This window comes from Lissotriton helveticus, chromosome 5_1 (assembly GCF_964261635.1).
Source record: "Lissotriton helveticus chromosome 5_1, aLisHel1.1, whole genome shotgun sequence".
NCBI lineage: Eukaryota > Metazoa > Chordata > Amphibia > Caudata > Salamandridae > Lissotriton > Lissotriton helveticus.
The window spans coordinates 848,749,413-848,771,124 of record NC_136065.1 but is presented as its reverse complement, the minus strand read 5'-3'; the positions used below and the strand labels follow the sequence as shown (position 1 = coordinate 848,771,124).

The 21,712-nt window shown below is 44.8% G+C and overlaps 1 protein-coding gene across 2 annotated transcripts in view; it reads right to left on the bottom strand.

Moving 5' to 3' along the window:
• Positions 1 to 7,453: 7,453 nt before the first annotated feature.
• Positions 7,454 to 21,712, bottom strand: part of PRXL2A (peroxiredoxin like 2A) — a 273,948-nt gene continuing 259,689 nt past the window's right edge. For both annotated transcript variants that reach the window (XM_078643328.1, XM_078643327.1), the window contains exon 6: positions 7,454 to 7,960. In XM_078643328.1, coding sequence (XP_078499454.1) covers positions 7,850 to 7,960 — 111 coding nt within the window. In that variant the 3' untranslated portion in view covers positions 7,454 to 7,849. The remainder of the gene's footprint in view (positions 7,961 to 21,712) is intronic.

Genomic DNA, 21,712 nt, shown 5'->3' with positions numbered 1-21,712 from the left:
GTTATGTAGCCCCATTTTGGCTGGAAAGTTACCTCGTCAAACGAGGTGTCTCAAGCTGGGAAACATCTTATACTAACTTACCTCTATGCTGATGATACAGTTCTCCTTACAAGAATTGAGAACTGTCTCCAAACCCTGTCAGATGCATTCTCTGCCATTATGAGCAGCCTAGATTTAAAAGTTAACCTTAAGAAATAATTTATTATGATTAGCTGCTCAAAAAATGTAAAATCTAAATCACAGTTTTTTGGGAGGGGTGGTAGTGGGTAAGGTCAAAACCTTCAATCACTTGGGTATAACTTTTGATACATCTTTAAATTGGGGTAATTTCTTAAATGTTAGATCAAAGCAATTCTCTGGAACGATTGAGGACATTTTCCATTTTACAGCAAGGTTAGACCACAGACCGGTGAAGGGGTTGTTGCAGCTGTACATGACATTATTCTGTACAAACAAGGGTAATATAGTTAATGACCTCATCTTATATACCAGAAAACGAGCATGGTGGCGGAATGTGATATACTCCATGCTTTGTATATCAGGCACTAGGAAAACACCTCATGGTATTAAATTAACATCTCCTTCACTCACCTTCAACGGGAATGCCACTATTACCGTCTACAACAATGGTATCATCCTTATCCAAGCTTCTAATGCTAATCTAACCAGCATGGCCAACATCTTCCCTACACTCAGGAAGACATTTTTGGGTAATTCCAATGCCCCCCACTCTGGACCTAACCAGTCCTTCCTCTCCCACTTCGGGGATGCCCTCACTCGCCTTAAACCATCCCCACCTTTAGATGATCTCGGATGCTCTCTTCCCCATGTCAGACTGACCCAACATACTCGACATCCGACTCATAGGCCGGGCGAACCTACCAGTTCCCTCCTCTCCTCTCTCTCTAGTCCGATACAGGTTGACTCTCGAGCGCTGAGTCCCCCTCTCATCCAATCACCATCGCTCTCACCGAAAGTTCACCCGTCTCGCATCCCTTCTTTTAAGCCACCTGCTAGGTCGGAGTCCTGGCAATTGCCCTGCACGGACCGTGTTCAGCCAAACCCACTCCATCCTCACTTGACCATCCCTGACTCACAGAGCAATAGCCCTCCCACCCTCCTACTCTCACCAACCCCTCTATCCTCACATAATGGATCACCGCAAGTCCGCGATGACCAACTTCTCCCCCTGGAATCTCAAAATACTGCCATACACCTCTCTGGTACACAGCTCGACCCTACCTCTCGGCCAGACCTCCCCACTCAACTTTTACCCCTCACAGCATTCAGACCTGGTAGCGCGCCTGAACGATTTATCTCTCAAATTGCACCTCCTCACCGTCGAACTTCATGAACTGAAAGCCTCCTCGATTGTACACCTCCCACCGACCAGTCCCCTCCTTTCCAGTGCAAAGTTGCCCAGAGCACCTACAAGTGTCAGAACTTGTTGTGAACAGCCTTCCCCCGCTCCTTCTCCAAAACCATACCCCTACCTAACGCTCCCTCCCGCCCCAGAAGAGTGAAGGCGTATCTCGCATCTAATGATATCAAGGACTTACTCATTTCCTACTCATTCACCTTAGACACCAATAAGATCACGGAGGTTCAAATTCTAACCATCCACGCTAACCCGTACAGAGAACCCCCTCACAACCCTAGAGGCGTAAATATTGACAACCTTATGAGAGTGAACACCATTCAGTTGCCTCCCCCTCATTCTCCGGTCCAACTGAAATGTGTACTACTGAACTGCAGGTCAGCCAGCAAACACGGCTCTGACATATTCGACCTCATCGAACAAAATGAGATAGATATCATCATCCTCACTGAAACCTGGCTCAATCCCGCTTCCACTCCCTTCCTAGACCTCTTAGTGCCTCCTACCCATGACATTATCCGTCTAGACAGAGTTTTGAAGACAGGTGGTGGCCTAGCTTGTATACACCGGAGCTCACTATCGGTCTCCCACTCTGAGTCCTCTACCCCACCCTCATGCGAATACCTTTGTCTCAATATTTTTAGTCACAACCTTCCGGTTTGCAAACTACACACATTTTACCACCCATCTGGGGACAACCTCCCCTTCATTGAGCAAGTAATGGAAATTATCTTGGGCAATGTTGATTCCGCTATGGCTCAAATCTTCCTTGGCGATTTCAACTTGCACTGGTCCAACCTCAATGACCAAGCTGTTACATGCCTCAAATCATTCTTAAATGATCATGATCTGACTCAACACTGTGACCAGCCAACCCATAATAAAGGAGAAATTCTGGACCTCATCATCTCCAAAGGTCACACCATCACACTGGACACCATTTCCCCGTGCGATTGGTCCAATCATCACAGCATCTTCTTTTTTATCAACTTGGAAGTCTCACTGAAAAAGGCTCAACCAGCGAAATCGAAGATTTGGAAAAGGGACCTCAGAAATATCAATACAGCCGATCTAGCAACCCACTGTATATCTGGCCTCTCTCCACAAGCTGACATGACAGAGGTACATGCCCTCACCAACTTCTACAACTCTACTATTTCTAACATCATGGATTCCATTGCCCCACTCCAACAAAATAACGCCTCAACTAAAATTTCCAAATCATGGTTTAACGACAACCTAAACACGGAACGCCGCCACCTCAGGGCAGTTGAATGCTCATGGAAATTGAATCCATCCTTGGACCAATTAACAATACTTAGAACAATTAGGAGCTCCTAAAACAAACAAATCAAGATTGCTATGGCCGACTACTTCAGATCCCAACTTAATCAAGCAGCTAATCGCCCCAAGAAACTTTTTGAGTTGGTGAAACAACAGTCGGTGGAAACACCAATCCGCTCCGTATCTGAGGTCAACCCACCTTCTTGTGAGGATCTGGCTGCCTTCTTTACTGAGAAATCCAGACTCATCAATATTGACCTTGACTCCAGGAAAGCGCTCTTGCTAGCCGGGGCATCGGCGCCCCCCTCCACCTTATCTGAGAAGTTCGAACCGACTGGCCTGAGCACAAAGAACAATGCCTTTTGGGACACCTTCACTCTCCCTCAGCGAAAAAGGCTCCAACAAGATTCTTCAGAGTATCAACCCTTCTAATCATTTTAGTGCCCTGTTACAACCGTCCATCTTTAAAGAACTGAAGGAGTTCCTCACCCCCTTATGGACAAAGATGGTCAATGCGTCTCTTGCACAAGGTACAATACCGGATTGTCTAAAAGCTGCTCAGGTAACACCTATCCTGAAAAAGCCTACAGCTGATAGTACGGACCTTAACAACTTCCGTCCTATCTCTAATATCCCCACCCTTGCCAAACTCCTAGAAAAATGCGTCTAATCTCAACTCTGTGCCCATATGGAGAATTTCCAGCTCCTGGGTCAACACCAATCTACTTTCCGAAGTGGGCACAGCACAGAATCGGCTCTCACGCATGTTATGGATGACATTTTAAATATGCTCGACCAAAATGAATCCTGCCTCCTTATCCTCCTGGATCTTTCCTCAGCATTTGACACTGTTAATCATGACAACCTCCTATCCATTTTGAAGCACAGGATGGGCCTTTCCGGTGCGGTGCTGCAATGGTTCTCGTCCTTTCTCCACCACAGATCCCAAAGAGTTAAGGCGAACCACTCTCTCTCCCAGCCATCATTAGTTTCCATGGGGGTCGGCCCTATCCCCTATACTCTTCAATTTATTCTTGAACCGTTAGCTGAAGCTCTAAACTCCACTGACATTCTCTTCCATATGTATGCGGATGATACGCAACTTTATCTGAAAATCTCATCCTCGAATAACCTCATAGCACTCAACTCTACCCTAATAAAGACTCAGAACTGGTTAACTGAGAACCATCTCCTGCTCAACACCTCCAAAACAGAATTCCTTCTAATTTATCCCCCGAATCACATCCCCAAGATGGACGTCTGGATGAACCACCTCACTGCCTTCAACTCCATCCCCCTCACTGCCTTAAACTCCTCCCCCCTCATTGTTGACTCAGCCAAATCTCTCGGACTCACCCTAGACAAGCATCTAAACATGAAATCTCATATCAGCAATGTGTGTAATCGAGTGAATCACCTTATGAGGATACTCTGGAATCTCAAACCTTTCCTCCCACAAGCTGACTTCAAGCAAGTGGTCTAAGCACTTGTTTTGCCAAGGCTAGACTATGGCCGTGCTACACTCTGTGGCCTCCCCAAATATACCGCGGCCCCAATAAGGGCTTCACTTAATGCGGCGGCCAGGTTGGTCACGGGGACCAAAAGAAACGAGCACATCTCCCCAGTCTTAAAATCCCTAAATTGGTTGCCCTATGAAGCTAGAATTCAGCTAAAGATTGCCTGTCTATCTCACAAAGCCCTCCACTTCAAAACTCCCAGTTATCTAGCGCAAAAGCTAGAATTATCAGGAGGGGGCAGAACTTTTCGGAGTGCTAAATCTCTCCTCCTGAAACCTCAGATCTTTCGCAAAAAGAGAACGTGCCACCGAGCCTTCTCCAGCTCTGCGCCAAAGATCTGGAACTCTCTCCCACCGGAAATACGCAGAATCTCCTACAAGGTTACCTTCAAATTGGAAGTAAAAAGATTCCTCATGAACAAGTTCCTACCTTAAAAGGGTCTCTGACCCTCTGCTCTAATGCTTGGACATACACCCTAATTACTGAGTTTGGTGCTATTCTGCTTCATTGTTCAATTGCTCCCCTCCCCGTTCACTATGTTCCAGTTTTATTTTCTTACCTTCACTGTCCCTTTCGATTGTAACCTCCTGTTTGATATGCATATGTGATTTGCCCAGGTTTGTACCCCCTATGACAATTGTACTGCTACTATTACCGTCCTATCCCCCAAAGTGTAAAGCGCTCTGATATCCTTCGGGATCATGTTCGCGCTATATAAAACTTTATAAATAAATGAGTAAATGATTACCCGTGGGACTCTATGGGGTTGGTGTCCGGATATATACAAACTCAGAATCACTTCAAAGAGAAGAGAATGGCATCATCCAACGTAGACTCCTTTCCATCCCAAAGGATGTCACCACGTATATTTACCACAGAGAATTAGGGATGAACTATATGTTGGATACCATCGGAAAAGCCCCTTTTCTCCTATGGCTTAAGATCTGATTTACACCAGAGGCATTGTCCTCTACATCGATTCTATAAGATCGTTTACAGTTGATTAACATGATGATGATCCTCTGTTTTAACTATATAAAACAAACTTTTCTAAAGCGGCGGCTAGCAGATTATTTATGTAAGCCTGAGTATATTGAGATTAACTGTAAACTGCTCATTAAATTTTTTTTTTAATTTATTCAGATGCTTATTAAGTACACTCCCCTAATCACTACCTCAAGTTGAGAACTTATTTGGTTTTTATACATAATCCACAATAGAGATTTTAACCTACGCGTTGGTGTTTAAGAACTCTGCACTTTCTATAAGCCTTCCCAGTAAAGGCTGGATGGCTTGCAAATCTGCCAAATTGCCCTTTTGATAACGTGTCTCACAAAGCACCATGCACCTTATGTCACTTTGCTTTTTATATAGTGCACAACGTAAACTGTTTTTAATTCCAATTTTGCATGCTTCTGCTATTAGAAACCATAAGTCAACCATGTTATATTTACGGTGCCATGAGTCTTCGCAAATTTGTTCTGTTGTTATCAATTTCATACGTGTTACATTAACAATTAGGAAAAGATAGGAATTTTTTGTGTGATTTTAATTTACTATTGTATTTTATGTATTACTTTAGACCCAATGATATTCAGAACTAATAAATTAAGCAAGCCTTTTGGTTGTTAAGTGTTATGTGATTGGAGAAAATGGCAATTATATGTGTCTGAACCTGGTTTAGATACGCACATTACTTTGAGGGCATATTATTTTGACTTTGCCAAGTGTATGATCTTACTGTGTTTTTAAGACAATTTAGCCAAATTAAGTTTTAATGAGGATGATGACTACTGGACGTCTGTCACAGAGCCCAAAAACAGCAGCAACGGTCCTGGATCCTTTGTTTTCTAGACAGAACGCGAAGGATAATGCAGGAGGCGTAGTGGCTTGAGGGAAGCAACTTCCAGCACCTGATGGGCGCAATCTAAGCCTGGGAGAAATGAGACGGGTCTAGTGAGTATTGGGACTGGCACTGTCATCCGGCTATGGCGCATCAGGGCAGCCGACACCGTCATGAGAGCTGTGGCTCCGTGGCTGAGGGTAAGGGTGTGGCCATGGCAGGAAGGTCCTGTGGGAGCAAGATGGCCTTTAAACGCTCAGGCCCGAATGGATAATGGCAACTTTGGAAACAAGAAGGGGGTGTAGAATTGCTCCTGGGAGAAAAGGCTTTACATCCTTGTTTCTATTATTGCAGGTAAGTGCATTCCTAGGGGTTTAGACTAGGATGAAGTAGAAAATCTAATACAATAAAGTGAGGAGAAATGGGGTGGAAGATCCACTAGCAGAATGAAGCTTGAAGCCCTGTTAGTAATTTCAAGTTATTCCAATGTAGGATGCTGACTGCAAGGTTGTCTGGAGGTTCCTCAAGAGATGTTCCTCCTCCTTACCTGACTGCTACCTATAACAATGAACCTTAGAATGGGAACATACTGTAATGATTCCCAGTATTTTACCCTACAACAAACCATTCTTCAGCAAAAAGAACCATGTGTCCGGAAGTGCTTATTATAGGCTTCGAACCCTCAACACTTCCTTGAGTATGCCTTGGCTTGCACGTTCTAATGTTATTGTTAGGACTAAATATCCGGTTTGGGATTCAACTGTAAGGTGGCTCAGGACACCAGCATTAAACCACTTCCAGTGTCATAACTGGAGCCCAGTACCCTCTGTATTTTCTGGGACACCTGAACCTGGTCTCCCAGGAGGCCTAATTCCCATTCATCAACACCCCCCGCCCCTCCCCCCATTTGGATGTCGCCTCAAAATTAGCTCCTCCCCCAAAAAAGACCCACTTGTATAATAATTCACTGAAATTATAGCAATAATTGGGGTATATAAAGATCTATTCTCTTCACACTTGGGGTAGTTGCAAAGCACAAACATCGCCAAAAGCCCAGCAGGTATGGGGGCTACTGCATCCAGTACAGGACAAGCAGATTTTCAAGGTGTAGAATGTAGTGTTATTTGACGAGGGGAGTCTTTACCTCTTGTCAGCATAGGAGGAGGGTTTGAAGGATTCGGGTGGTAATGGTGATGTTGTCCATTTCCTAGGTGCGGAGATGGAGGAAAGATAATTGTATTGTATCTGTGCTTGTATAGCGCTACTGCCACCCTACGGGTATCCTGGCGCTCAGATATAAGAACACATGATCAACATGATGACGAGCAGAGGGATAACTAGAACCAGAGCTAACTGTAAAAGTTGGGAAAATTCCAAGCCTTGAACAATGTAGGATTCTGGTTTTACTGCAATACTTCAACTGGTGAAAGGTGACATTTAATTGGTTTTATTACATTTCCATAAAAGGACAACAAATTAATAGAACAATATTTAAAAGTACAATCGTTATTTGCATTCATTGATTTCCGAATCCTTGCACCGAGTCGACCATGCACCAGCATCCCTTTCAACCTTTCTCGTTCACTCTGTGATCATCCAGCCGAAGTCCTCAAGCTTTTAGACTTCGGCTTTCATTAGTACAGTAGGAAGAGACACAGCATCTAGGGAAAGCAGGTACCTGGAAGACCCTCAGCACCAACATACATCTGCATAAACAAGTTACTTCTCCAGCCTACTGCGATCTGCCATTAACTGCTAAACTATACGGGATTTGATTAGAAGAGCAGTGCTGCACAGACTGTGTTTCTTAATGTTAGACATAAGGATTTATAATTTGGGAGTTCCAGGCAGTTGTTGTATCTTGCCAGCAGCTTCAAGGACGGCGGTGACGTTGACTTTGTTTCCGGCTTCCAATTCACGATGCTCCAAGAGGATGCCCTGGAGAGAGTGGGAAAAGTTGTGAGTACGCAGCAAGCACAGGGGCCAGGTTCAGTGTGCTTACATTTGTGACGGCTGGAGGCAGAAAAGTTAATCTGAAATTAACATTTAAATTCCATTTTGCCTAGTCAAAATCTTGTATCTGGTCTCTATAGTTTGTAAAACCCCAACCCCACCTTTACTCTCAGGCTTGCTGCAACACTCCTGTGTCTTCCTACCTATGAGTATTAAAAGTAAAGTAAATCCCTGTGACTTTCAGATCTGCGGCCTTTGGATGAAACAGAGTAGATTCATTACCCTCCTTAGGGATCTTACAGAGATGTAGAACTTCATCCCAAAAACCCAACCTCTTTCAAAGCCAACTTCATTGCTTACGCAGTGGTCGATGGATGGTTTACTCCATCCCTGGCAATTTGGTGGATTTCACATTAATTAACATTTAACAGGTTCAAGCAAGACCATATCATCTGTAGAATGAACAACAAGCATTGGTCAAGTCCTTCCGTGAGGCTTCACCTACACATGACAGTAGTACCTCACTGGAAGTGGCAGTGCCAGTGCTTAATTTGTCAAACAATTAGTGCCAGGGCCCTCATCAGAAGGACACTGCAGCTTGCTTCAGCCGTTGCCCCTGTCAATGCTTTCAATTTCAGTGCCAACACATCAACTAAGGTGGAGCTCCAATTATGGAATCCACTAAACCCAGTTTAGGACTCAGGCAGTCCTCAGAAATGACATGACCCAGATACTCTACCTCATTGCAGAGAAATTAAAATGTTTCCTTCCTCAATACCACAACTTGATTCTCACTCGTCGTCAGGTTAGATTTGGTCAAACAGTATTATGAACGCTATTTCAGTCATCCGCATCATTCACTGACCAACCACAGGTTAGGGAAATATTGCTTTGTAGCCCAAGCATGTGTATCTATAGCCACACATGCTATGAACGGGATATGTTACTTACCCTGTGAGGATCTGTTCATAGCTTGTAATGCTGAGAATTTCACATGCCCCCACCCTTGTACCCAGGTCAATGTCTAGTTTGCACATCTCCATATTATTAAGAATATATTTCCACTTCAAAAAAATATTGCATAGTAACCACTTTCTTGTCATCACCTGTGTGACAATTCATACTTTTCCAGGTCCCCAAAGCTATAAGATTGGCTCGGGATGGAGGTATTAGTAAATGTAACTTGAATTAATAAACAACTGTTGTTGTGCTGCTACCTAAAATAGGCAGACAGCGCCACTATGCAGCACACTGTCATAAGCGCCGGTGCTGGTCATTAAGTGCCAGTGCTGAGCACCGGCTCAAAAGAAGCACTGCGTAGAGCAGTCTTCACAAATAGAAAGAAAAGGCAATATTTACAGGCAAGAACTGCAGCGCTGAAAAATTCCCATTATCAACAGGTACAACACAAGCAGCAGCAGTACACACTTCTTCACACATACCAGACCGACACAGTCTGTGCAGCTGTAATACAAACTTCCGTCACAAATAAAAAATTGGTTACTTGCCTGTAACAATAGTCTTGCAGCTTGGCAGTCACATACGTTTCATTATTCAGCCATTCAGAATGGAATTGTTATCCTGTAATTTAAATCTGTTTTTAATTTCGGGATCGACCATAGGTGGAGTCATCATGATCAACTCCTCCCCCTTGCCTGGGAGGGTCACAGGCAAAACTCAAGGAACACTAAGTTGCACTAATGTTACATGTGATAAACCCATTTCTTTTGCAGTATTATTCCTCTATAGAGAAGAGTTTGAAGAATGAGTAGTGCCAAATAGATGCTTTAATATGGTCTGACCAAGTTGAGCTCGTTTTTGTGACTTTATATCTACATATCAATGTTTTGTAAAAGGGTGGTTTGAAGACTTAACATGGTGTTTAATGAAACATTGCTCATGAACACCAGTGTGGCCAATTTTTGTCAAGATGAAGGAACTTGCTCACTAAATAATAATATAGTTGGATGGTTTGCACAATCCACCTTGCTACAGTGCCTACTGCTACTGGTGAACCTAAACACTGTGGAGCATGTGCTATAATAAATTGCTTTGACTTGAGTATATCTTTTGGTTCTTGTAAGTAACACGTTATTGTTCTTACATCTAATGTGTGTAGAGACTTTTCTCTTTCTTTGAAAGGGTTTTGGAAAAAGTCTGATAGCTGAATTATATTTGATTAATATGAAACTGCGAAACTACTTTAAGCAACTTGGATTCATTCTCATTCCAGTCTTCGTTGTATATAATTAAATAGGCTTTCTCAGCCTTTATGGGAGAAATTCTAACCGCAGATTCCTCACCTTGTGATTTTCCCTAGGCTCAAGACTGGATCTAGAAACGTTTCATAGCCACTCCCTCGCACGTCGTACGGCTCTGCATTAGTTCTGTCCTGTGTAGGAGAGTAGGGTCTGCTTCCTATGGTTACCCCAACTTTTTGCTGTGATTCTCTGGTTTTTCGACTTTAGTATGGCTATGGTCCTGCCTAGCTGTTCTCTCTCTAAATTGATACCATGTACTTTAGGTACATTCCAGATTGGCTACTGGGTCACCCATGTGAGCCCCTGTATAGTGTACCATAGGTACCCAGGGCATAGGTGCACCCTAGGCCTACCAGGGGCTACAGCATGTATTGTGCCACCCCTGGTTAGCCTTCCAAACTGACACCACAGGTCTGTACTTACAGCCTGGGTAAGGGGGTGTAATCACCCCTTACTTAGATATAACATATCTATATCTGCCTTATATATAGAGACATAGTAACCTATAAGTCACTCCTATGGCAGACCTTGACAATCCTGAAAGCAGAGTGCTTGGTTTTGTGTGAGTGGGTGCCCTAGCATGAGCTGAGGCCCTCTGCAGCTTTCGTAACCATCTCCTTATAGCTGTTCTATGATATAGCCATACCCTATACTCTTAAGTGCATTACAATCCTCGCGTTTAATGCTAACTTTGGTTTGGCTTTATCAAAACATGTAGTGTAAGGTGTCCAACACTTTGGAATACTACCCCCCCCACCCCCGCCAGTTCTGGTGGCGGGGGTAGCATTCCACTCTTCTAGAGGGAGAAGACATGTAGTTACTGTTAAACCCGGTTAAAGTTAAACAGAGCCCCAGCATCACACAATGAATGCTGCTGCCACAGACACGAGTCTGCCCTCCTACTGCTGGACGAAACTCCTGCAGGGGAGGCTTGGACAATAGGTATCCTGTCCAGGGAGGTGCTGGCACCTCCCCAGACAGGCTTTAGTGTATTGGGGCAGGGTGGGTTGCATTCAGTGAATGCTTTTCAGACACTGCCTGGGGCACACAAGTTGCTCCATGCATTTCCCCGTTCAAACCGGTTGATGGGGCGCTCAGCCCCAGCTCTGGTGTGAAACTTGACAAAGGGAAGGGGGTGTAACCACCCCCTCCCCAGGTCCACACATAGGAGGGACCTTAGAGTTAGTCCAACCCCTAAACTTACTATAAGTATAGAACCCCAGTGCCAAGGACTTTAGATTACCCTGGACGAAACTCTGAAACATATATCTTGGACCTTCAACATTCCATTTCGACTGGAAGACGGAAGACATCTCCCTTGTGGTCAAGAAGTGCCCACCCTGTTCAAACAAGCACCAACAGCAACTTTGCCGGTCTGCATTTTCGAGGCTCCCGCCGGATCCCGAAGAATCTGCGACACAGGACACGGACTTCCAGACATCTCTGACCCCGACCTTCACTCACAGGAAAGCTGAGACCCGTGGCGGACACGAGATGGGACCGGAACTCCTGGACATCCTGCATTTTGCACGCTGCACCTACTTCTTGAGGTATCCCGAAGTTGTGCATTGGGGTGCTTGAAGCCCCAGCCCGAGCACCATTTGCACCAAAGCTCAGAGGCCCACACTCCACGAGTGTCCCGTGGGCTCGCTTTGTGCATTTCCGCTCGACGCATCTTCGTGGTTCCTGGCCCGTTGGCTAGTGAGCCCCCAAGAAGACCAATCTTGAATCAAACTTGCTTTCCTGGTTGCTCCAGGCTTGCTCCAGCTTCCCTGCAAAGGAGAAGCACCCCAGACCTTGCTGTTCTGCAACAAAGCCAATCTCGACATCCTGCATGGATTGCGTTTGCCAAGGCTTGTTGGGTCCCATCCTGATACCGACACCGCAGTCAACTAGATCCATTGTGGGACAGCTCGAATCCAGCTCCTGGTCGTCGTCGACGCCTCCTGGTCCTCGTGGCTGAAGAGACAAACTTCACCTTTTCACCTGAAATCATCCGACATCTGGTGACATCTTCCTATCGCCGCCCTGGTCACTGGCTAGTGGCCCAGACTCTGTCTCCTCTGCTTTCAGGTTCTTCAGATCTTCGACCCACCCTTGGATCCACCCGGACACTTTTCCTCTGGTCGCCTGCAGCACTTCTTCGCAGCTCTCCATTGGAATCGACGACGAAACCCGACACCAAAAGACACCTATGCACCCGGCTTCCGTGGGTGAGGTAACACCAGTACTCTGGTAGTCTCGAGGGTATTGGCCCTCCAAGTGTGTAAGTCTAAAAGGGTTCCATCTTAGTTATCATAGAAGTGTCTTTAAATTGTAAATTTGTAACTTGTTTGTTTCCCATAGAAAGTCAATGGTAACCCGTGGAGACACTGCACGCGTTTCCCGTGGGCCTCCTACTTCCTAACCTTTGGTAGTGCCTAGAAGCCCCAGCGATTCCCCAGGCCCTAGGCCTGCTTTCAATCTCAGACGTGGCTCTTATACCACTATTTTAGTATATGGTTTGTGAGGCCCCTAGGGCAAAACGTATACTGTGCAACTTATCGTATACTAAGTTCCTTGTATTGTACTTTTACCTCTGACCTCATAAAGAGTCCAGAGGGGTTTTGTTTAGAATAAATACATATATATTTGATATATACCTTGTGTGATGTGCTTTCATTTGGTACTCAAGGGATTACAATTGGTAAAACAACTGAAGTCTTAGCCTGAAGACTGCTCGCCATTGCTACCCGGATAGCTTTCTATAAGGTTGGCTTTACAACCACCATCAATAAGGGTCGATTGGACTGGTGCAAGGTGCCCACTAGAATAGTGAACATCATATACCAGGCCAACTTCTCGCATCCTGCCCTAGCTGTGACATAGGGGCACTATTGCTGCACCACAACCACGCGTTGACATCAGTTCTTTTTCGCATCTCTCTCAGCGCCGCCTGAGCTCATAGAAATTCAAATATGCTGGTGCATGGATCTCTAGATTGGCATCTTGTTAATGGACTGTAAAAGTCCATTCCACAGAACATGGAACTGAGTGGGTTGGTGAGGAGTCTGCGGTTAGACAGACTCTCTGCCAAAAAAGGTAAGACACCAAAGCAGTGTCTCTCCAGGTAGTGAGTCTGTGGATTGGCTCAAACCAGAAATCCTGCAGGACAGATCAGGTAAAGTTACCAGCCCAGAGGACCTGGCTGTCCAGGCAGTAGTGCTTTGCAAAAGTGTGGAGGGACTCCCTCATGGCAGCTTGGCAGATGTCCAGCACTAGCACACACGTTGCATCAGCACACTAACAGCACCCTCTGTTCTGGTGGAATAAGTTTGCAAGCCTTCTGGCGCTGCTTTTTGGCTTGCCCATAGCAGATCTTAATGCATAAAACAATCTATCAGTAGTTGCTTCAAAGATGATCACAAAGAGTTGATAGTATCCAATCAATGGTCTTTGGTCCAATCGATGTTAAATCTGAGGGCCCTCTTAGATGTTGAATCAGTTTCTCCTCCTTAGAGTGGTAAGCTGTAGTATAAAAAGCAGGCAAGGTGATGAATTGCACTGTGTGGAAGGGCTTGACTACCTTTGGCAGGAATTTGGCTTTCGTCTGGAGGACCAGCTTGTCCAGGAAGAAGGAAATGCATTACTGCTGGATGGAAAATGCTGGAGTTAACTCACTCGCTGGGTAGAAGTAATGGCAATGAGTAATACAGTAGATAGAAGCTGTGCATGGGTTCAAGAAAAGTGCACATCGGCTACGTGGCACCAAATTAAGGTCATACTGCATGACAAAAGGGGAATGAAAAGGGACAGGTGACCCTGGACACCCTCCCAGAATTCCATCCCCTCGCGGGCCGTCTTCTAATGGGGGACCTTGTGTACCATAAAATCAGACAAATATACCAGACTGACGACACACGCCAAAACAACATTACATAAGACCAGAGGGGCGTGGCAGGCAGACATTCCGGACTTAACCAATGATGATTGAGCCGAGGCCGTAGCTAGCCCCCGGTGGTGGGGGTGGGGGGGCCGTGTCTTGTCGGTACCGCCTCATCCAATTCAAATACATACATCATGTGTACTACACTAGATTTCGTCTTTGGAGGATGGGGGGTCATTTTATCTCCCCAGTGCTTACGCTGCAGGAGGGAAGAGGGGTCATTTATACATATGGTCTGGGATTGCACGGCGATTCCGCCCTGCTGGCGGATGGTCTCGTCTTGCTTGGGTGAAGTATTGTCCTGGAATCTCCCGTATGACCCCAAATTGTTCCTATTACATAGCACTGATGGGATCAGGGGGGAATCGAGATTTGCGGTTTTCCATGCACGTGGTTGTACCCTGAAACACAGGAAACTATGGTCCTGATGGGCTACAATCGGGGCCTCAATCTTCCCCGCTTCCCTCTCAGACGCCCTGTTGTGGGAACCCCCCTTTTGTTCTTAATCATAACATGTCAGACTAACTATCGTATCACTCCCGAGGTGGGCACTCGTATATACACACTCATATACATGGATTGCGGGATTGTTGGCGCAAAGTTGTTGTTATATATGAGTATTGTTATTAATTTTGTATACAAATGCAGTACTTTTGCTTTATCCTTAATTTCACATGTAGATTCAGGGCTGCAGCCCAGATGGTACCATATAAAGCCAATAAAATGTGTTTTAAAAAAAGAAAAGGGACAGGTGATCAGTCAACCGTAGATAGGCTGAAAGATAACTCTTAACTGCAAGGCCTTACAGGGCTTGACAGAGATAAAACACTAAAATGTCAGAGAACTGTGCCTGTAACTGCTCAATGTTATGGGAGGAACACTAGACTACGAACCTCCCAGAATCCTGAGTATACAGTTTTGGTGGTGGGACTCCTGGCTGCTAGGATAACTAACCATTTCTGGAGGAAGATCGAAAGTGGTTGCTGCTTACTCACCATGCATGAAGGAGTAGATTGCACAAACGTGGGTGGTGAACTCAGGCCTACTGCTGCGACAGGAGGTCCTCTTTAATGGGTAGCCAAATCGGACGACATTTGTACAAAAGTTCTGGGTACCACACTCTCCTCACCTGGTCCAGAGCCACTACGATGATTTGTGCCAGGTCTTTTCTGATCTTTTTCAAAACTCTGGGATGATGAAGTAGGGGCTGAAAGGTGTACAGGAGTTCTAAGCCCCAATCTAGGGGAAAGGAGTTTCCAAGAGAGAACAGATTTGGGCACTCCAATGTGCAAAAGCTTTAACTCTGCCTGTTCTGTGGTGGCGAATAGGTTGAGCCAGTGTTCTCCCCATTGGTGTATGATGCCCTGTGCCACCTCAGAGTGTAACTGCCATTCGTGATTTATCAGGCAACGTCAACTGACATTTAAAATCATCCAAGTGCTGGGCATTCAGAAAGATACCCTTAAAGATCAGCCTCTTTCAAAGACATAGAGACCCCTGGCACAAGACCCATGACCCCACGCCACTCTATATTTTGTTGTACCACAGTCATGGCAGTCATGGTATTTGTTAGAACGTGTACCCGCTCCGCCTTGATGGTCCGGAGAAACACCTTCAGTTCCAAGTGACTCGCCTTTATCTCACAACAAGTTTATGTGGAGACTGGTATCCATCTTAGACCAGAGTCCTCCGATCTCCCCCTCTCCCAGATGGCCTTCCCAACCCAGAAACAAAGCATTCATTACAACCATTAGTTCTGGGTGGGGTAGAGACAGAGGTCTGTCGCTGATCCAATTGCGGTCACAGCCACCACTGCAGATCTTTTTCAATCTCCTCTGATACATGGATGGAATCCGAAAGTACCCTTGGTACTGAGCCCATTGAGACTTCAGATCCCCCTGAAGCGCCCACATGTGCCACCTGGCGTGGTCCACTAGCAGGATGCAGGAGGCCAAGAAGCCTCAGAGTCGCTCTCACTGGAACCCAGGTCAAAGGTTAAAACATCTGGATCATAGCTCAAATGTCCTGGACACGTTCAGGCGGAATGAAGGCTCGGTAGAGCACTGTATTCAAGATGACCCGGATGAAGTAGAGCTGTTGTGAACAAGTAAGGTGTGACTTTGGCAAGTTGATAATAAAGCCCAACAATCTCAACAGGCCTGCCCTTATCTGGAGGTGCTTTATGACTGTTAGAGGCTAGCCTGCCTTCAACAGAAACCAGTCCATTGAGTTATGGGACAGCTGATATGCCCAACAACTTCAGATGAACTGCAAACATAACTCTGTCAACATCTGACGTGCACTGGGTAAAGCTGAAAGGGAGAGTGCTCTCGGCCTACCTGAAACCACAGGTAACATCTGCCTGACTGCAGAATGAGGATATGGACACAGGTGTCCTGCAAATCCATCCCCCCCATCCAGACTCCTGGATTAAAGGCGAACAGAACTTTAGCTAGGGTGAGCATTTTGAAATTGTCCTTCATGAAGAATAGTACAGGGGCGAAGATCTAGGGTGGGACAAAGCTCTATCATTCTTCAGCACCAGGAAACAACAGAGGCAACGCAAGAAAATGCTGCTTCTGAGTCTGCAAGGACTATTGCCTCGCCCTCTGGCGTCAACAAAATATGCTTGAGGCGGAGGTGTGGAAAGTGGTACTGTAGAAGGAATTGGCATCAAGCCGGAATTGGCACCCAGCAGGGTAGAGTGGTACAATTGGCACAGAGGGCAGATTAATCTGTGCTAACCAGAATGGAAGCTACCTCGGATTCCTGGGGCCTGCAGGCGTGCCAGAGCGATCCGAGGGATACCGAAAATATGGTCCAAATTCTATCTGTTCAGGCGTGATCCAGGACCTGGGAACTCGGATCAAATACGGAGGCGGTTAGGAACCTATTCTGGAGACTGAATTTACAGCCTTGAGATACTGAGACATCAAGCGAATGAGTGGTGCTGGTGGCGGTAAAACAAATGGGAGCCATGTTTGGACCTCCTATGATTTTTTTTACTTGCCTCTGATTTACCCGAATAAGCCGGACTTGGGTGATGATCAGCACCGGGAGCAGTGGGAGGTCTGTGCTCTAGTCTCCAACCGGGAACAGGCCTTCTTGGCATTCCGACGGTGCACCGCAATGTAGAGTTTAGCTTTCTGGGCCACGGATGACCTTTGGGTCAATCTTGGCACACTTATTGTAGAACACTGAGTCGTGTTAGGAGCCCAGACACTGGGAATCCGTCACTAACATCTGTGTGTGGCAATCTTTACACTGCTTGAATCCTGTGGCCTTCGGACCTTGCACCCAGGATAAATTGTAACAGAAAATTCTGTCAATTTCCGTCAAGTGTGATAAACTCAAGAGAGCGAGCTCTGGGTCAGTCAGAAGGGTGCATAAAGAATAGAACCAACATCATTGAGTGGATGTGGCGAAGATGTAGTGACCCCTGACGTCACACCTGGGGCGGAACAGAACCAGCAGATGTGAAAGGGAGTTGCTATGAAAATTGTCTTTATCCAGTATGATGCTTAGGAAAATTCACAAGGTGCAGAATATGTCGTTGGAATTCTCTCTTAGAATTTTTTTTATGCATAGCTTGAAAAGGCAGTTTGGTGAAAACTTCTAGAACTTGGTTTAAATTCCACTTTGGTGCTGGCACCCCATGTGGTGGATAATATTTTTAGCTCCTACCTAAACTCGTGTAAAAACTGGTGAAGAGCAGCTAGGTTTTTGGCTCATCACTTTATTGTTTGCAACTTTAGCTGGCAAATGCATGTTTAATGAAGCACAGTTTAGTCTGCACATACATAAAAAAATAGATATTGTAATACGACTGTCTATTATTAACCTTTAAATTATTTCTTGAACACCAGTTAATAAATGTTGCCCATTTCGCTTCATAACGCTTTCTAGTTGAAAGCTTTTTTGCCCCCTTTTTAACACTCATACATGTTTTGGGTACCTGTAAATGAAGACATTTTAACAACCTAGGACCCACTCTGCTAACGTCAAATATTTTGGATGTGCGTGTCAATATCAGCATCTCTTTGGAAAGTGATCGTTTTAGCACTTTTTGCTAGAACAGTTTCAATAAGTGAACTAGACGTTGGTTTGACCACTGTGGGACAATTAGAATAATTTTAATGTTACACCTTTAAAAATTGCTCAGGATCATTCCTTTCATAAGGCTTTATTCGGAACATAAAACATGTCCATAAAAGCAAAAGTATAGTAGATACAAAACAAACATTTACATACTATTACATTTACAATTGGACAGTCATTGTTTAAAAGAACATAATATACAGGCGGGGGCAGAATAAATATTTAAAAACTCATGCTTTTCCTGACACTGATTGCTTTAAGCAGGAAAGTAGCGGTAAAAAAACAAACATCAGGATGGTGCAGATTAAAAAGCAATTTCATAGAATCATGGACTGTTCTAAAACCAAACTTAACAAAAAGAGGTTTTAAAAACGTTTTACGAAAATTCCCATACAATTGACAGAGCAGAAGAAAGTGCATAGTGCTTTGAGCAGAAATGTTGTCACACGGGCAAAGACCAGCAGAGACCAGCAGGGTGCATATTCAGGGTAGGAAAAGCAACCAGATTATGTACAATCCCCATCCTTAGCCTTGTTAGGACAAACTGATGGGAGACTCTGGTCACTTGAGTCAAATATGGCTGATAGCCCGCTATTTCATTCATGATGCTATAAAACACACAGGTGGATAACTTGCCTTCCACACGAGCCCGCCTCTCTAATTTATGGATCAAAAAGATGTTCTTCATTTCAGACTTTGAAAAGTCTGAAGCCCCACATCGATCAGTAAGTATGTTAAGGCCATAGAACTCCTGAAAGCTGTTGATGATATATTTAATCCATGGGATCTTGAAATGGTAATCAACAGTGAGACAATCATCAATAATGGCTCTAGTTAAAGATGTCTCTTCTTTCAGCCAAATGGAGCGCCACAGTAATAGAGGTCTCAGAAGAATCAGATCATTTAAATATTGAATTCCGAGTTCTCTATGGACTAATTCGTTAGAGGCAGATTTTGGCAGGCACAGAAGTCTTTTTAAAAAGACATTCTCCTCCACCTGGAGGCTTCCAGCTGGGGCCAGACACCAAACCCCTGCCCCATAAAGGGCAACGGAAAGACATCTAGACTGAAAAATCTTAAGCATGTCTTTTATCCGTTTATCCCCTAGTTTAGTGGCAAAGGTAAACACCCCATTGGCGCTCCTCGATATCTTAGTCCTAACATTCTTACGCTCAATGGCCCAGCTGCAATTCTTGGAGAAGGTAATCCCAAGATAACAAAAATTGTCGACTTTTTGGACCCTTTGGCCTTCTATAAAATAAGATTGGGGTTTACTCCGCTCTGGCCCACACTCCATGACATAGGTTTTAGTTTTATTAATCACAAGTTTTCTACTCTTAATAAACTGCGAAAACCCATCCATCAAGCGTTAAAGGCCTATCGGGATCCTAGACAGCAGCACGGCATCGTCCGCGTAGAGTAATACAGGGATGTTAAAATCATTAACTCTCGGGGCATCTGCCACTACTGTCTGTAAAACCGAGTCCACCTCATTGATGAAAAGTGTGAAAAGCAGGGGGGCTAAAACACACCCCTGCCTTATACCCCTCCCAATCTTAAATTTGGTGGTACGCTCCCCGTTTGAGCCATATCGAACGCTAGTACGTAATTTAACATAAAGTCGGGCCAGAAAAAAGACGATACCCTCAGGTGCCCGCATTTCTATCAGTTTTGCCCAGAGAATTGCGTGGTCCACCATATCGAAAGCGCTGCTCAAATCTGCGAAACAGAGATAAATACACCCCTTCTTGGCCGGGGTATATTTCCCAATCAAAAGTTCGAGATTTAAGCATTGATCAATAGTCTCACGGCCTTTTCTGAACCCAAACTGACAATTAGCCAGGTTGGTTTCTGCCCATTCTTCCAGTCTAACCAGAAGTACCCGGCTCATAATTTTCACCGAGGAATCCAATAGGGATATTGGACGATAATTTTTAACATCTCCCCGGTCACCTTCCTTAAAAATGGGAATAATAATTGATTCTTCCCAAGTTGGGGGTATCTCATAACAAACCGCTGCGTTAAAAACTTTAACCAGCAGTGGGCCCCAAACCTCGGGGGCTGTCTTATATACGTCAATAGGCACCCCATCAGGTCCCTGAGCCTTTCCACCCTTGCTAGCGCTGATGCTATCCATAACCTCGGTAATAGTAATGTTCAAAGGGACAGTGGGCCAACCATCCCTATTATAACCCAAGGCTTTATCAGAGTCAAAGATATTAGAGAAGTGGGAAATCCATGTTTCCATATTGACCATTGATGTTAGTTCAGGTACCTTCTCATCTTTGAGAAACGGGCAGTTAACAGTGGCCCAAAACAGTGTACAATTTTTTAGTTCTGCTGCCTGGTTCAATTTATCCCAGGCCTCAAGCCGTAACTCCGCCATCCTTCGCTTTAGTATCATCTTATAATCTATTCTAAGCTGGGTCACCTGGCTCCTAACTCTTGGTTTGGCTGCCAGAGCCTCTTTGAGCTCTTTTAGTGCGATGGTACATGCATGGTCAAACCATCCCTTTCGTTGGTTATGCTTACACCCAGCTGTTTTTGTAAACTTATTGTCAATGATGGAATTAATTCTTGTAAAATATCCAATAAAATCAACTGTAATATTAGCGTGCTCAAGGATTGCAGTGATTTCTACTAAGCAGCTATTGATGATAAAAAAGTCAATTCCACTTTATCCCCTTTCCATCTTAACCTAGTACCGTTTGGTCTATGGGGTTCAATGTTAGCAATAGTACCCGAATCCGGTACAGGTTTCTCTTTCCAGAGCATGGCTTCAATAGTAATACAGTTATGGTCGCTGAGCATGACATCCACGACCCTAGGGGCCAAACTCCAGGGGATAAGATTAGAAGACATACATATAAAATCAATAACAGTGTTTGCCCCCCCTACCTATGAAGGTCGGGATACTTTCCCCAGAGTCATTCTTCTCATTCTCCAATATTTCCATATCATGTGCTGCTAACAGATTGTTCAAAGAATCCCCGTACATGTTATGTGGAAAATGGAGGTCGGCATCCCCAACACGATTAGTGACCCCACATATGCTTTGGTAAGAGAAGGGGCAGACAGCTATATTAAAATCCCCTACCAAAATAAATTCAAAAATAACATTCAAACCATCTATAATATCAACCAGGGCACTCTCCAAAGCATTAATCACCAAGTGCCTGGTACCGTCGAAAATGTTATTATAAAAATTGATTAGAAGGATATTTCTTCCCTCATCTTGTGACAGCCATAAAATTTGAGAGTGAGCCCCCACTGAGACATGTTTTTTAACGATTATAGGGATTTTAACAGAAATCAAAACCAACAGCCCTCCCTTGGCTCTACCTGAGGTTGATGCCCTAGCGGGTAATTGGTAAGAAACAAAACCGTCATAACCGGTAACATTTTTGCACCATGTTTCCTGGAGGCAAATAATATCGAAAAGACCAACAAATT